General features: G+C 29.3%; 2 protein-coding genes across 4 annotated transcripts in view; both read left to right on the forward strand.

Annotated features, from left to right (window-relative positions):
- The window catches only part of LOC107448691 (uncharacterized), a 201,803-nt gene that overhangs the window by 98,192 nt on the left and 84,683 nt on the right, over positions 1–18,928 (forward strand). The gene's annotated exons all lie outside the window — the stretch shown is intronic.
- jp (junctophilin) overlaps positions 1–18,928 on the forward strand; it is a 111,052-nt gene that overhangs the window by 63,122 nt on the left and 29,002 nt on the right. For both annotated transcript variants that reach the window (XM_043044709.3, XM_043044710.3), the window contains exons 6-7: positions 3,321–3,539; positions 8,515–8,633. In XM_043044709.3, the coding sequence (XP_042900643.1) occupies positions 3,321–3,539; positions 8,515–8,633 (338 nt within the window). The remainder of the gene's footprint in view (positions 1–3,320; positions 3,540–8,514; positions 8,634–18,928) is intronic.

Genomic DNA, 18,928 nt, shown 5'->3' on the forward strand with positions numbered 1-18,928 from the left:
CTCGCCAAGTTGGCGATTATGTCTTGGATCAAAGTTATTTTTTTATTATTAAAAAACATTTTAAATTATTAAAATATTTTTAATAAAATAAAATAAAAAATAAGTTGCAATATATCTCCCCGAAATATCTTCCAGAAACCTAGTTCTTCGACATTTCAAAAAGTCGCTTGGCGAGATTACAAAATATCGCCACGGGGTGGGCTACTCTAGTAAAATTCCACCCCAAAATGAGTGTAATTTGATTTCGATCCAAGTGAAGAAAGGGTTAACTTTGCGCTACATGCGTGAAGAAAGTTAAATGACAGAGAAGGAGGCATACTATAATACAGTTCCATAATAAAGAACTTTCTGCAGTGTGGAAACACCGAAGGGAAGAAAGAAACACAGATGTAGATGAAAGTTACAATAAAGTAAAAAAAGATTCAGGTCGTATCATTCAATACTGCTCCTCAAACATTGACCTGGATTTCTGGGAAGCATTTCATAAAATTCTAATAAATTATTACTTTTCTTGCATCTTCCAAATGTTTAAAATTTATTTTAATTTTTATTAAGTGTTGTTACATCTAGGGTTGACACCCCAACCACACATATCTGAATCTTATCTTGTTCACGCTTGTACTTCTTTCCCTACAGGTCAACCCGTTTTCTCTTAACTTGCTATAACTTGTTTGTAATTTTCTTCTGCATCTCTCTGTTTCCTCTTTAATTCTGTGTTTTAAGGAAACTTAATTATTAAACTGAAAGTATCTGTTGTGGTACACGTCATCATTTGTGCGCTTATTTTAGTTGTTTAGCTTTATTCATGATTTGTTTAGCAGTTTTCTAAATCAATGGTTTAAAGTTTTGTAAATTTGGTATGATTTTCTAATGCATCGTTTTAAAATATAAGTAAAATTCAGTTTGGTTTGTTCAACCAAGGCTAAACTAGATCAGAAACTTAGTTGGTCACAAATCACGCTATACTATATTATCCTAGAATGGATATTATATGTTAAATATAATAATAATGTATACCCAATTGCATATAATTATATAATATATAATAATATATAATTTTATTTAATATGTAATAATGTATAATTGTATATAATTATATAATGTATAATAATATATAATTTTATTTAACATATAATAATACAATATAATTGTATATAAAAATATAAATTTTTAAGCTATTTTAGAATATTATATACAACTAGTGGGCTGCGCCCCCTGCTCGCTGACGCTCGCCAACCCCGGAAAATTGCTACGCAATCTTATATGGTTTGCTTCGCAAACCAAGCTCGCTTCGCTCGCTACTAACTTAGATACATTGCAAATTCACAAAATTCTAAGAATTCAAAACAATCATTTAAATCCATATAACAACTTCTTTTTAAAAAAAATTACATCTTTTTAGTAAATACTAAGTCATTAAAATAAATTTGAATTCAAATAAATGACATGTAATTCGTTAAACCTATTAGAAATGTGCTATAGTGTAAAATCTTAAGATAAAATTTCTAAAACTGATATCTCTTTAAAAAGGTTAAAATTTTGGCTATAATTAAGTCTATTAAAAAATGAAATAAGTGAATTGCAATGGAAAAACTTGCTTAAACAAAACATTGAATTTCGAAAGAAATCATATTTGGTGAGAATGCTCTCTCTTGTCAAAAAATACAAAATAAACTGACCTCAAATAAAACTCAATGGACTTCGAATCAAATAATTAAGGAAACTACTATCACGTTTAATACAAAAGGAAGATTTATTAACTAAACAATAAAATTACAGCATCTTAGTTCCAAAAAAAAAAATATCACACTCACTCAAAAAAAAAAAAAAAAAAATATTCATTCTAAATAGTCACCATAGCAACCACAAAACTCTTCTCGTTACCATCTATAAACTGATATATAATAAATAAATTATTTAACAAAAAATACGTTGCGCATAAGCACATAATATTTTACACTCTGGTTATTTCAGTTTCCGTTTTTAAAAGCGCTATATGTTGAGCCACCTCACCATGTGACATTCTTAGCCGCAATGATTGGTCGATTTTCTAGCGTTGCCATTCGGGGAGTTGTAATGAGGCTTTTTTTTATCGCCGTGTAAGAGAAATATATATATAGATTCATTATGCCCAAAACGTATGTTTTAGGTACTAAACATATTTTGATTTGCATTTTTAATAACGGATTAAAATCTTAAAATGCTATCAATGTTTTTAAAAGTTTACACAACAATTTTAAGTTTTTATGTACATTTTTTTAAGTTTAATTTTACTTAACTTACAAGATTCATTGAATAGCGTTAACAAGAGCAGGAAAGTTTCGGAATACAGAGTATTTGCCTCTCAATGTGACGACTCTTGTTTGAATACCAGCAAAGGCTGGTCAATTTCTATAGTGCATCTGGCTCTTTCCAACCACAATGCTGGCAAAAAATATCCTCATTGGTGGATCGTCTCCTTGACGTCAAGCTAACTGTGGGAGGTTTTCGTGGTTTTCATCTGCATATCACGCAAAAGTTGGTCAGCTTAGCTCCAGAAAAAAAACCTTCGAATGTGAGTGAGTCTTAATGGTTGATTTGCGAGTTTTCTTGTCTTCTGGATTGGGTTCAAAAATACACGGCTCGGAGTTGGCTATTGATAGCCGCATACCTCTCTTATCTTGATAAACTGCTTAACTCGTTGATAACGAGGCTTACAACAAAACACACTGCGGTGCTTAATAAAAATTTTTGTCAAAGTATCTCTTAATCAAGAAAATATTTTAGGACTTCTTTTCATTGCAACCCAACTGAGAAGTGCTAGATAAACTTCCGGCGCTTAGAACCAGCTTTGAACTGCTAACCTGCTTTGACGACTCTCAATGTTCAACTTCGTTTCCTTGTGATTTTGATCCCAACGCAGAAGACAGGGGAACTCCTAGATCAAACATTGGAACAAACTAACCTACCCATATTTTTGATCGAACTAACCAGCATTCGTGTTACTTGGAGAGAGAAACCCAAAAATATAAAAAATTAATAGAAAATAAATAGAAAATATCGAGGGAATCTGACAATTTTATATAGGGCCTGTATTGGTTGTAAAGAGACTGTAAAATAACGGGTGAATAGGACAATTCTATGCAGGCCCAATATCGGAAAAATAACGGCCCTTTGAACCTTTATTGAGCCTAGATTCGTGAATATTGGTCCAATGAGAGCCCAAGTTATTTTACTGCTAGGGGAGTGCTGCATCCAATGAGTTACCATTGATACCAGAATTTTTGTATTTTCATCTTTTACGTGTGATTTTTGCAAATTAGTATTTTATTTATGTTTAGGTACAACAACAAGAAATATGGCTACGGGGTGACGACACTCAAGGACGGAACAAGGGAGGAGGGTAAATACAAGAACAATGTCCTAGTGTCATCTGGCAAAAAGAAACATCTATTCATGTTGAGATCTGCTAAGTTCAAGGAAAGGATAGATGCAGCAGTCAATGCTTCCCACAGGGCCTCTCAGATAGCTCTACAAAAGGCTGACATTGCGATATCAAGGTATGCCTTTGGTTTTTTACAAGCTCGAATTTATTATATAACTAAAAGCCTCCACACGGTTTTTTATAGGTAGTCTGATCAGATCACTATAAAGGCGCACGAGTTTCCGTAAAAGCCGTTTAATAGAAAATCTATTATAAATTAGAAAGTGGTAGCAAATATATGTCTAAAAATTTGCTTAATTTTTGGTTTGTCTTACTTACTCGTCAAACACTACAGATTCAATTCTCAAATATATATATGATAAAATCAATCACCTTTATCAATTACATTTAAAAAAGAATTTGGATTCATGCGCGCAACTGGTTCAATTTTTAAATAGTCTGCGCAGACTGCTTATAAAATACCGTGTGGAGGCTTGTGATAATATAATAATAAGCCACATTTTCGAAATATCCAAAAGAGCGTCTATTAAAAAAAAAAATTTGAAAAACACCAAAACGCTACAATTTCCATGTAGGCATTAAAATGTGTCTGCATATTGCACTATTATCTAGGGGAAATTCCGGAAGATTATAGATCCGATGTATATTCTAATGTTCTTGGAATTCTAATGTTTCTAGGAGCATCTATTTAAATACCACTTTTAATGAAATGAACAGAATTAAAAGAATATGTAGTAATATTTATTTATCCAAAAAACAAATCGATAAACTCTTTCAAAATTTGATAAAAAAAACAATGGATACCCAACTAAAGTAATAAAATTTTATATAAAATCATTGAATTAATCGTATATTTTTGTGGATATTTTTACTAAACATTTTTTTGTGTTGTTAATTTTTATAATTTTCCCATGTGCAAATCCATTTCAGGTAAATCCATAGCCAAAATTATTTACTAAATAATTTCTTTGTTAATTTGTATAATTTTTCCATGTGCAAATCCATTTCGGGTAAATCCGTGGTTAGAATTATTTACTAAAAATTCCTTTACTAAATAATTTCCTTTGTTAATCTATACAGTTTTTCCATGTGCAAATCCATTTCGGGCAAATCCGTTGGTAAAATTGTTTGCTAAAAATTTCTTTATTAATTTATAAAATTTTTCCATGTGCAAATCCATTTCGGGCAAATCCGTGGCTAAAATTATCTACTAAAATTTTTTTTCTTTGTTAATTTTTCCCTGTGCAAATCCATTTCGGGCAAATCCGTGTTAAAATTATCGATCAAAATTTTTTTCTTTGATAATTTAAATAATTTTTCTATGTTCTAATCCATATCGTGCAAATCCACGGCTAAAATTATTTGCAAAAACAGGCAATTTATGTTTCTCTTTTCTATTTTATATGGTTTCTTAAATAAATATCTATCTTCTAATACTATTTATGATCAATTTCTAAAATTATCCAGTATAATATTACCTTGCGCACATCCATTTCGGGCCCATCCTTGGTAACTAACAAATCAAAGCTCAGAATAACAAATCACTTCAGCAGTGCAGTAAGAACGACACTTTAAAACCCTCCTGTTACACTCAATTTGCTCTTTTGTTTTCATATTTTGTAATCTGGCAATCCTTCTGCGAAAGCATTTTTAAATCATTCTTGAAAAATTTTCTGTCCTTGTAAGTTAATCTGATTTTGCTACTCGCTTTATAGTCCCCTTTTTAATGTTTTTTTCTTTTATTTTATTTTCTGTTTTTACATGTTACTTATTTTTACTTTTTGTGATCTATTTTATTTGCTGTTATTTTTTAAAAAAAATTTTGAGTGCTCCTCACACTATTGTATTAATATATTTTGCTTCGGCTTTATTGATACAATATCAGAAAGCACTCTGTTTTGCGGATATAATCGTGTGGGCTGAAGAAAAGATTATATCATTTTTGTTCCACGGTTTTTTTAAATAAAATTTCACCTTTTTTTTTCTTAAACTGTTGTTTGTTATTTTTTACTTATTATTATTTCCCCCCCTTTTTTTTAATTTGTCTATTATTTTCCTTTGTCATTTCCTTTCCTTTCTTCATTTAGAACATATATATATATATATATATATATATATACTTTTAATTCATTAAGTATTATTTTTTAACAATAGTTTGGTTTACCAGCATTATGGTTGCGTCTTGAATCGCAAAGTTGTTTAGTTTTTCCATAATAATTTTTTTAAAGGTTGCTTTCTGTCCGCTCTAACCCCATGTAGTGGGAGTGTGCTATGGGGACAAGTGTGTACAAACGTGATAACTAATTAACCCTTTGCTTACAGCGTGTTATGCTGTACCATCACACGTGGTCCACATGTTGTACCGCCGGTAGCAAAAAGTTAAGCAGTCGTTTATTACGACTCAGATATCTGAAGTCAAAATGTAATTAATTTTACTCTAAACCTTGTCGGAAAAAAAATATTTGACATATTTTAATTAAAACACTTATATGTAATAGAGCATGTTAAAAATGTCAGTTTGTATCTAATATTAGAAGAAACATTAAGTATTTTATCAATTAATCAATCTACTATAAATAAAAACAATTTATTCAACAAAAATATTTTATTTGATCATTTTAAAAATTGTGTTTATAAGGAAAATTGGTGTAGAAAGACAAATAGGAAGGCTAGAATCAATATTTTTTGAAAATACTAATGCGTGAAAACATTCCCAGTTATTTGAAAATTAATTTGTTAATATTATTAGTTAGAAAAGTAGCACGGAATTTTTAAAAAAAAATCCGATTCTTTAAAAGATATTCAACGATTTCAAGTTACGAAACTCTTATTAACCTGTTAGGTGCTAATATTGCCGTTTAACACGTTGAGCACCGCGTCAGCCATCGGTGGCTCACGCTGGACTTTCCATTTAGGCCGCGTCAGCCACCGGTGGCTGACACTGAAATTACATTTAGGACGCGTAAACCACCGGTGGCTGACACTGAAATTACATTTAGGCTGCGTCTACCACCGCTTGCTGACACTGACCTCTCACATAGGCCGGGAAAAACAGCTGGCTGACACTTTATAACATGATATAGAACTATAAAATTTTCACTCTTTTATGGAATTGCAGAAAATTTATTCAAAATTTACTTAATTATTGTGATTCTTGGATTAATAAATTCAATTTAGTAGATTTTTATCCACCACTATTTTTAAACGATTCGCATGGCTTACGTAATTCACCACTTTTGTCAGACATGTAATGATAAACTTTCTAAAAAATTGTAAAATCCGTCTATATTTGCAATTTAGTTTGTAGTTATATACCGTGGCCAGATGGGCAAGTCATGTAAAATTAGCGTGGCGATCAACGTGTTAAGGAACAAGTCCTTTTCACAAAGAGATAAATTTTAACTGGTGTGTTTTGTTCTTTGCATTTATTTTGCAAAACCTATGCCGTTAATGAACACGTATAACATATCGCTGGTTCAAAACTAAAACGACACATCTGCAAACGTATTATGCCTGAAGATGTGTCGTTTTACTTTTGAACCAGCGATATTATTAATATAAATCTATTTACATCAGTCTAATATCATGGCGATTTTTTTTAAAAAAAAGCCTTAAATTGTAACTAATTAAGAAAAAACCCACCTTAAAACACGTCATATATTATTAATTTAAATCTGTTTGCATCGGTCTGATATTATAGCGATTTTAAAAAAAAAACCTTAAGTTTTAATTAATCAAGGAAAAAACCACTTAAAGCATAAATATCTAACATTTTTATAATAAAGTCAGTCTTTCGTGTTACAACAAAATCATACACTTACGCTCCCTGCGGCTAGGAATGGTCTAGGATAGGGATGGCGAACCAATGGCACGCGTGCCATTTATGGCACGAGACACAATATTTTGGGCACGCTACCGATCACAATTGTTATTACACTATGAAATGTTATTACACTATGAAGCATATGTAACAATTAAATTAAAATTCACAAAAAGCAAGCAAAATAATAAACAATTATTAATAAAAAAATTAACAATTAATGCTAAAAAACAATTAATAACCATAAAACATTAACAGTCCTTCTTAAACTAACATCTTACAACCTAATCTAAGTTATTTGTCATCTAATCTGCAACAACAGAAGACACACTGATGTTACTTAAGTTGTTTTAAGATATGACAAAATGTTTTTTTTTTTCAATGTACCAGTTAATAAAGAGTTTTGAGTTGACAGTATTTAGTATTATTATTATTTATTTTCCCAATTATCACGAAGTCAAAATTATTTGACGGCACGTCTATAACCTCATTAAGCAATTTTTTAGAAAAATGGCACGTTGGTGTATAAAGGTTCGCCACCCCTGGTCTAGGAAGATTGAATCATTTGTTATTTCTATCTCTGCATCTTTTTTCTTTTTTTAAGCCCTTTGCTAAGCATAAAAGGTGAAACAAAAAACTGGATTTCAAGATCCATAAGAATTGTAGTTATCAAATGCACACATGCCGCAGGCGTTTAAAAATGTAAAATTTATTAAACGAGATTAAAATTAGCAATTTTTTTTAGCATATTTCTGCCGGCAAAGTATGATTCAGTTTTAAGTATAAATAATTTACAATGTAGGTCATTGTAGTAAATACGAATGAATAATTAAATTAATAACCTGCAATGTAGGTCATTGTAGTAAATACGAATGAATAATTAAATTAATAACCTGCAATGTAAGTCATTGTAGTAAATACGATTGAATAATTAAATTAATAAAGATGAAACAAAATCTAAAATCTATTAACGAGATTAGAATTAGCAATTTTTTTAGCATATTTCTTCCGGCAAAGTATGATTCAGGTTTAAGTATAAATAATTTACAATGTAGGTCATTGTAGTAAATACGAATGAATAATTAAATTAATAACGTGCAATGTAAGTCATTGTAGTAAATACGAATGAATAATTAAATTAATAACCTGCAAGGTAAGTCATTGTAGTAAATACGATTGAATAATTAAATTAATGGTGTTGCAATTTTCACAAACATGAGTTTATACACTTTTGATTTTCTGTTTTTAAATTCAAATCTAATACTTCTAGGACAGCTACAGCTCGAGGTAAATCCGAGCAAGCTGACCTCTCAGCTTTCCATTCTCAAGAGGATTCGAACATCGCCAGACAAATCGCCAAACAGTTCGATCCCGACGTCAAAATGCCCGGTAAGTAGAGATTGCTAACATAATCTGTATTTGTCATTTTGGATCGGGTGTATAATCGTCGTTGTTGTGGAGCTAAAAATTTGTAAAAAATTGCAGTTTTATTAAATTTATAAATAACATTTTTTCCTTGCTTTTTTCTTATTAAATCTTTTTTTTAACCTATATTCTGAACCGCTATGAATAAAATTCAATAAAATAAAAGCTATTTTTTAATAAGAAATTTTATACAAAAAAGCCAATAAAAAAAGAATAAGGAAATTTAAAAAAAAAAATAATAAACATGTTGTGTTTAAGATCTGAAGAAAAAATACGCAACGCATAAAATATTGACAATTGTTTCATTTTTGACAATACATTTTAAATTTTTGTGGTCCGCTATATCCTTGAAAGTATTTATCACAATAATTTTTTTAATATAAATTACAATAATGCTATTTTTATTATTATTTAAGTATCCATGATCATCCATGTTTTTTTACTATGGCAGGCAACGTTTTTATTCGTTTTCATTTTAAATAAAATTGCCAGCAACTAGTAAGTGGCCATTAGTAAGTGGATATCCGCAAGTAACGTCTTCATAAGTTATCGATCCTGATTGGCTGTTGAAACATGGCATTTGTTTATGTTAGCAACTATTCTTTCCATTCTATTTCGATATAGCCTGGTCCGTCAAATGTGAGTTCGATACGTGATCCAGTATTCGATTTTTGCAACGTGTGATTATTATTTAACTAATGAATTCCTGTAAATTAATTAAAAATTAAACTAATACTTAGCAAAGCAAGATAAATAAGTTATTAATTTTCCTTTAATTACGAAAAGAAGTCTACAATAAAATAAGGTTGTAACGCCATCTTATTTTGTGATGAAATTATAGGTCAGGTGGTTTGTGAATCAGTGGTCTTCTTCTTCTCGAGTGACCCATTATAGCCATAATATGCTCATCATTTTAATGAATATATTTATTTCAGCTTTCATATAAATGATTTAATTTAAAATATTTTTGTATGAGGTTAAACTTTTACTGTCAAAATTTTATTCAGTAAAGGGGGGAGGCAGCGTTCAATGTAAATTGAAAAGTTGTAGCCAATTTGCTTTAAACTGACAAAAGAAAGTTCACATATTATCAAAAGTTTACAAATATTTACAGTTAAAATTGTATTTTAAAGGTCTGGTCTGTTTAATCTAGCTGGGCTCCTAACTGGGTTAAAATGTCGTGGTAGTTACAAAAATATTTATTACAAAAATAAGAAAAACAATTATTCTAAGTCTCCTACCACTTTTTTATTTTTAATCGGATGCTGCGATCACGGGTATGTGTCAGATTATCGTACAGTTAGTTAAACTGAAGAAATGAGTGCTGTTAGACAGTCTATGCCCCACGTAATTATTAAAATACAACATATTACTTCATAATAAAGGAAGCTATCTTAATAAAATATAACATAATTATATCCCTTCTAGTCCAAAACGGAACTAATAACTCTTTTTATGAACAAATATAATCCCACAAAACCACACGTTTCTTCATCGTTGAAGCATATTGCAAAAAACAGGAATTAATAAAAGCAATCCCGTTTCCTCTCTCCTTTTTTTTTACTGTTTCCGGTTTGAAACGTGGCGTTAACAGCTAGACCAGAATTCCGCGGAAGAGGAGCTGTTCAATTTTTACCTCTTCAGGAGGTACAGGAAAGCCCTAGCAACCGGGGCCACTACCGCTCAATATCGAACTGAGGGCGCAAATTACAGTGTTACCCACGTGGGTTTGTTTGCAGTAGGTAGTCTGGGGCGTGACGATCATTATTTCAGTTGACACGCGATGCTCTCGTTCGAAATTAATGACCAGATCGGTCTTTCGTTTGCTTTTCATGTCCAGTTTTGATACACATAATTGAAATCGCAAGAACCATGGAACAATAAGTTTACCCCTAACAATGTAGCAATGTCAAATTTAATATCTTCAGATTGACATTGCTATTAGTTTAAGTAATACTAATTTTCACAAATTTACTGAATAAACGTGTAACTAGGCTTTTATCAATTTTTATTCGTTTTTACCATTTTTTTTTAAAACATTATGTTCCCAATAGTTTTTGTCTTACTATATCAATATCATAATATTCATTTTAGCCAATAGCCATATCGTCTTTTTAATACAGTGGTCTTTTAGTATAAAGTTTTGATACACATAATTGAAATCGCAAGAACCATGGAGCAATAAGTTTACCCCTAACAATGTAGCAATATCGAATTTATTATCTGTAGATTTAGACATTGCTATTAGTTTAAGTAATTCTAATTTTCACATTATTCAACAAACGTGAAATTATACTTTTATTGATTTTTTATTCGTTTTTATCATCTTTATTTTTAATTTATGTTCCCAATAGTTTTTGTCTTACTGTACCAATATTATAATGCTCCTTTAGGCCTATAGTCATATCGTCTTTTTAATACAGTGGTCTTTTAGAATAAAGTTTTGATACACATAATTAAAATGGCAAGTACCATGGAACAATATGTTTAACCCTAACACAGAAGTGATGTAAAATTTAGACCTTGCTATTAGTTTAAGTAATACTAATTTTCACAAATTTATTGAATAAACGCGAAACTAGGCTTCTTTCAATTTTGATGTCGTTTTTATAATTTTTTTCTTCATTTTATGATCCCAAAAGTTTCTGTCTTACTATATCAATATCAAAATGTTCATTTTAGCAAATAGCCATGTCGTCTTTTTAATACAATGGTCTTTTAGTACAAAGTTTTGATACACATAAGTGAAATTGCAAGAGCTCTGGAACTATAATTTCTTTTCAGTTTTACCTCAAACAATGTAGCTATGTCGAATTTAATATTTGTGAATTAGTAATAATAATTTCAGTATTTGTAATAATGATTTTTGAAATTTATTAAACAAAGATAGCATCAAAATTTTGACACTCACCTTATATAAATTTTTTTATTTGTTTTTATATTTTATTTTCCCAATAAAAATTTATGCTTTACATATTAAAGTATCCAAATGCTTAGTTTGACCATTGGTCATAACGCCCTATAAAAGACAATGAATATTTAGAAACTCTAACTTTAGTTTTGATACGCATGTTTTAAATCGCAAGATCTGTGGAACTATAATTTCTTTTTCAATTTTACCTCTAACAATGTAGCAAAGCCAAAATTAATATATGTGGATTGAGACGTTACCATCAGTTAAGCTGAGATGCCAACTGCTCCGGACACGCCATAATAATTTTAAAAACGGTAAATAACTGCAAATTAAAATTTGCTAATATTTGACTAATTTTGCTTACTTTTTAAGAGGTTTAACATGATTTACTGCGATAAGGTGATATTTATATGGGTCATTCTCACAAAAACGGTCATTTTTCAGTTCATAAAATCCCAAAAAAGTAAAGTGACTATAAAGCTCTGAAACTTTTTATATTAATAGAAATATGTAATGGCATTATAAAGAAAGTATATATCCTATAAATTATACTTAATATTTAAATTAATTAATTTTTTAAATGATTAATTTATAATTAATTAAATTATAATAATTAATTAATTTAATAAATAAATTAATTAAATAAATTAATTTATTAATTTATTTTTCAAATTAATTAATAAGTAAATTAATTATTTTCACTATTTAAAAAGTGAGGAAATGACACTAATAGTGAGGGAATGATATTTTATTTTAATACATGTTTTGATCTAAGTTACATCTACCTAAAGTTTGAAAATTATAACATACTAAGTATATCTAATATTTATTATAATTTAGTCTTACATATTTAATAGTTTTTACAGGTTTGGGAAATAAAATTGGCTGGCACGATTGAACAAAAAAAAATTTGATAATATACTCATCTTGAATCATTCCCTCACTTCAGCGTCATTCCCTCACTTTATACACTAGTGAGGGAATGACGAATTCAATAAAATTTAAAAATAACAGTTAGGCCTAATTAATTTCTGAAGTCAATCGCATACAATTATATTCATACAAGAAAGCAACATATAATTATCCACTTTCTTGATGAAATTGTATTTTATTTTACTCTAAAAAATGACATGAGGGAATGACGAATGTAAAAAATTTTACCTGGTTTGATTCATTCAAATTTATTCCACAGCAAAGCTTCTTTAAGTTGAAGATGGAAACATACTGTAATTTTGTTCTATGATGCCAGTTATTAACTTCTGAAGTTTTTATTAAAATATTTTTATTCTAAGAAGATTGCAGGTGATAAGAACATTGTTGTGAGGGAATGACGCGAAACACTGGGGACAAAGTTTAAAATAGTGCTGTGTTAATATTTTTATCAGAAATTAAATTTAAAATTGATTTTCTGAATTCTATATTTCAGTATTCTGAAATAAAAAACACGAATTTGTAAAAAAAAAAATTTTTATTTCAGAAACAATTTTTTTCTTTTTTTAAATCAGCAGTGGGGACAAGTGAGGGAATGACATATTGGTATATTTTAATTACCTAAAATAAATAAAAAATAAAAATTGATAATTTTATTTTTATTCTTTTGTTAGCTTGCATTCTGAAGGACACTTTCCCTGAATTTCTTTTCTTCGTAAGCTGTAAAACAAACATAAAATATACTGGGGACATGAAAATGACTGTTTTTGTGAGAATGACCCATATAAGCCTACGAATTATTTAGAAACAGCGGTAGATAACAATCTAATAAATTGAATTTATTAAACAAAGAATCACAATTGATAAACTACCACTCGATAATATTTATTCGCTGTCCGGAGCAAGTAGGCATCTCTGGTTAAGTAATAATAAATGTTTGCAATTTTATAAAACAAAGATGAAGCTATGCATTTAAATTTTGACTCGCACCTTTTATCAATTTTTTATTCCTTTCTATATTTTATTATCCCAATAATTTACGCTTTGCATAGTGAAGCATTCAAGTGCTTGTTTCGTCCTTTAAATACAATGAACTTGTAGAAATTCTAACTGTAGTTTTGATTCTCATGTTTGAAATTATGTACTAGATCCATGGAGCTATAAGTTTCTTTTTAGTTTTACCTTTAACAATTAGCTATGTCAATTTTAGCATCTGAGAAATGAGACTTAGCTATTTGTTGAAATACGAGTAATTATAATTTTTTTTAATTTAAAAAAAAAAAACTAAAACTATGCCTCTAAAATTTGATAAGTTGATGTAACAATGTTGACCAAATTTGCATCAATGTTTTAAATCGTATTTTCCTACATCTTTTTTTGTGTCTCAGTCAATGTTACTAATGTTTGTTTTAATATCGGAGTGAGGAAAACTAGTGCAGACAATTAAAATTATTTCTGTTCTTTTAAAAATTTCTCAAATGATTTTAAGACTGTCATAACTGTGTTATACGATCATGCGTAGTTACACAGGATTCCAGCATTCCTTGAAAATTTTTAGTAGTGGTAGTTAATGCTAGAAGACATTTCTTATTTTTATATATATCACTTTATCCTTCAGAACAGTGTTTCCCAAACTTATGACTTTCGTGTACCCTTTCTAAATTTACAAAACTGTGAACTACTAATAAAAAAAAGGAATGTATTTTTTACCACAAAAAATTGCACAATAGTTAAAAATCACAACTGGCTGTTGACACCACTAATTATTAACTGTTAACTCTGCAAAAATTAGCCAATAGAAAAATAAGTAATCGTAAATTTTCATGACTAGCTTTGCTTTTAAATAAAATGTTGTGAATTTTCGTTTGTTGCAAGATATTTCGCATAAGAATGCGTACCCCACTTTGGGAAACACTGCTTCAGAGGGAAAGAAGATGGAATTTTCATGTTTATATACTTTCTTTGGAAAACAATTTTTAGTGGTGGTTACACAGAAATTAAATTTCAACATTTGTTTTATTTTCGTTACCATTTTTTTTAAATTTTCATGTCTCTCGGAAACTGTTACATGACAAAACACTAGATAGTTTATTAGCAAATTTAAAAAAAAAAAAGGTTTTTATATATGAAAAATTAACTTTTATTTTGCTTTTTAATTCTCATTTTAGACTTATGTTAATCGTTTTTAGTCATAGGAATTATTATATAGTGAATAATGAAGCCTAATGCATCTTTTAAAAGAAAATTTTAATTTGTCTTTTTCTTAGTTAACCAATAATAAGCTTAAATGAACTAGTAATAACTCCACGAGACTAGTGTGGACACATAAGTGTGGTTGTCCTGATGACTTGTCAATACAAACAGAATCTTCTAATGGTAGTAAATTCACGTTAGCGTTAGAAGGAATGTTCTTTTTTAAGATAACATTTTAATATTTTGAGGTTCGATTGGACAAAGTACATACGAAACACGCTGTTCTTGATGATAGTTTTATTATTCCCACTGTTGCTTAACGCGCGTCTAAGGCGAGACGCATGGGAGTGACCTGAACCTTCTTTTTTACCTTTAGCCCTGTTCAAAGTGTGAAGAAAAAATAATGCACTTTTTTTTTAAAAAAATTATTAAATAATATTTAAAAAAATTATTAAATTCTTAAAAATGTACTTATTTTTCGTTCAAAATGAAAATAAATTTTCCGATTCTAATGAAGGAGAAAAAAACGCTGATTATGTTCGAAATAATGGCCAGTAAACTTTTTTGGCAAACTTATAAAAATTGTCTACATTTCCCTAATTTTATTCAGACTATATACTGCTTACTCACCAGTATTTATGTATTTAATACACCTGCATTCTTTGAGTGTTTGTAAAGTGCATCAGAGCGTTGGCGTTTAATGGGTTAAAAAGAACTTTTAACTAATGGGATGGATGACTAAACTAATTGATTAATGAAATCAATATTTAGGCGTAATTACTTCAATGAAGATTATAGAGCCTTGGTGGCTCAGGGGATAGAGCGCTCACCTTTCAATGAAATAACCCAAGTTCGTATTCCAGCGATGGCTCGTCGATGCGAATACCGCCCCCGGCTCGTACCGACGTAAAATATCCTCAGTTGTAGGCAGATCATGGATTAGAGTCCTCTAGTGGAGGACTCTAATCTCCACCGTGAGAGGTTTTTGTGGTTTTCCTCTCCATGTAACGCAAAAGCGGATTAGTTTTATCAGAAAGTCATCCATGAAGGATATATATATATATATATATATATATATATATATATATATATATATATATATATATATATATATATATATTCATTCACAAGGCTGTTTATTATTGTGGCACCTAAGTATACTTAATGTATTATTTTTTATTCATTTGAACTTATCTACCCACATCAATACATACAAATGGTTTAAAAGTTTTTATGCAATGCCACTTTATTCTAGCGCTTTCGTGGCGAGGCTTTTAAAATGATAGCAAAATTACCAAAAGTTCTGAAAGCTTTGTCTGAAATTATGAATCGAATTTTGCTGTTCTGGTGAAAGTTGAAAGAACGCTAGACGCAAATGATTTAATCACTAAACTAACGACACGCCACTTAAATTGTTTTATGTGCGAGTTAAAAGTCATTTAGTTATCTTACCGTTTTTTATCGAATATGACATGCAAGAAAACAATTATACGAAACAAATTTTATATAGAAATATGTGTATATATATATATATATATATATTTCCAAATATCTATTTAAATTAAAAATTAAAAGATTTTCAATTGCTAACTATTTACTATTTACATACTTAACGCAATAAAAAAAATACTTACTCTTCAAAATTGTATTCATATTATTTGTTTTTGCACTAAAAAACAATTTTGTAATAGTTTAGATTATTGATATTAAAATAAGCCTATTTAAATAGGAGAAAATATTTCGTGTTGTCAAGTTCATAATTGTTTCGATAAAAATTTATTATAATGTTCAAGCTCTTTTTGATTATTTTATTTCGTGTGAAACTCTTATATACATCTGCATGTCTTTTATTGAAATAAACTATTACAATACACGAACATCCAGAGGCTATTAGTTATGGTCGTATTTAACCACTTTTTTGTATTGTAATGTATTTATCATATACAGGCAGTTTCGCAATGATCACCTTTAAACCTTACCAATGAAGTGTAGCTATTCTGTGGAATGTGTGTATTGAATTAGTGTTGCCAGTCTGGCAACACTAATTCAATAAATGCTATAAACTAATAGAAATGTGTAGCCAGTGTGTGGAATGTGTGCATGGTGAATTAGTGTAACCAGTCTGGCAACACTAATTCAATAAATGGTTCAAACCAATAGAAATGTGAAACTCATTACTTTTAAGCGTTTAGCAAACACTATTTTTTAAGCAACAAAAATCTAAAGTGCACTTTCCTTAACCGTTTCGAATGCCGTGGGAAGTATACTTACCACCACTTTTGATTTAAGTTTCCATTTGCTAATAACTTCAGCTTTCTTGAAGTGCGCTTGAATAAAATTGGTAACCATTTGTTAGTTTAGAAAAACGCATAAAAGTTATAAAATACATAATTCCTTTTGAAGTTTGTAGCATTTAAGGAATTTATTTTATAAATAAAGAAAAACAAAAGTCAATAAGTTCCCAATAGGTCGTATTAAATATATTTACCACCAAAAAAAATGGCATTTTTATAAACTAAATGAGTTTTTTCTTTTTTGTATCAATTACTATTCTTAAAACAATTTCAATTCCAAAAATACTTTAATTTACCTTTACTAGAAATAAATGGCCCATCAAAGGGTTAATTAATTTTCGATGAAGGATATTCTCCCAGGCTAGGTATTCCGTACAAGTACTGACTAAGGTCGTAAGGTGTAGTAGGTACCCATGACATGTGCTGACTAAGTTCGCGCTTGCTGATGTCCTGCCCGACTAAAATTTTGAATCGAAATTTGCTAATCCGGAAAGGGTTAATATATATTCTAGAAATCATTTTCATTAGTAAAATAAAACGCAGTTATTGACTTTAGGAGTTGTACAGTAAAATTCAAACGAAGAAAAGCGCTATCGCAATCTGTTAAATCATAAGTTAAAAAGATGGATATCAAAACCCGTTTGATTGCCAGAATTAATGTGAATGTATTTCTAATATTTAAATTTATCCAACTCTTCATTTCCACAGGAAATGAAATGAATTTTGACGTTTTTAACACCAGCTTCTACAGCAGTGATTAGTTGATGTTGTTTTTTCTAGCTTAAATGTCACTTTGCGAACTATAATGGAAAAAAAAATTTGACTCATTTAAACAAGACACCTAAAAATATATCTGAAAGGAATTAGTTACAAAATACTCTGTTGAATTTATTATAAACGAGGACTTATTTTTCCTCTCATCGTAAGATGCACAAAATAAATTAATAAATAAAGGAAGATTTCAATAATTTATTATCTAATATTCAGATATTTTCGTTCAAACATGCACGTTAATGGGTTGCAGGGTTAGATCTTAAAAAGAGAAATAAATTGCTGCTGGTGATATTTTTATGTTACAAAATAAGACACAAAAATGTACTTTGTTTGAATGGATATATCTTTTCTGCCAAGGATTTGGATTTTTGATCCTCAAAATACTGGTGTCGGTTTACTACCCGCGTTCCCAATACTTACTTCAATCAAGAAATTAAACGAAAATTTGAATGTTTGTTCTTACTTTTCATTTATTCCTTTGTATCTCTGAGATTATTTAAACACATCAAAACATTTGTAGTTCAATTATAAAACTCGTTTATACAAAAAATATTCTTTATAGGGGTATTATAATCTATAAGTTTTCGAAACAAAACCATCACTGAAGTCCATCGAATCACTAGTGATGGATGTGGGAGAAAATTATAGAAACTAGTTATATTGCTATATGAAACTTGGAATTATTTCAACAGCCATCTTTCACTTATCTGTTTAATCCGGCACTTAAATAGGTTTTAATGTTTCCAGTCTCTCTCACTCTGTAATAATTAGTTAGATTTAAAAAAAAAATTTTCATCATTAAAATATTTTACGAACTTTTAAGTATAATTTTCTTAATATAATTTCAATAAAGATTATGGATTCGATAAAGATTATACACAATTCGATACAGATTAAAGTGTATTAGGATTAATGATTGCGGATCATCCTGTATTTGAGTTCGGTTAACATTAATAGCTCTATAAACAATGTTACATATTAAGAAGTAAAAGTAATAACAAAAGACTGAAACTTTAGTCTGCTTAACTTTGGAAACCTTATTTTCCGTATTTCGGCAACTCCTAATTTTGCGGGCGAAAAAAATTCGTAATATGAAAACACAATGCGTAAGGGAAAAAAAACTCATGATCTATAATCTAATGATTAGATCTTAA

The sequence above is a fragment of the Parasteatoda tepidariorum genome, chromosome 9 (assembly GCF_982258835.1).
Source record: "Parasteatoda tepidariorum strain Cologne lab strain chromosome 9, Ptep-v5.0, whole genome shotgun sequence".
In the NCBI taxonomy this organism is placed as follows: Eukaryota; Metazoa; Arthropoda; class Arachnida; order Araneae; family Theridiidae; genus Parasteatoda; species Parasteatoda tepidariorum.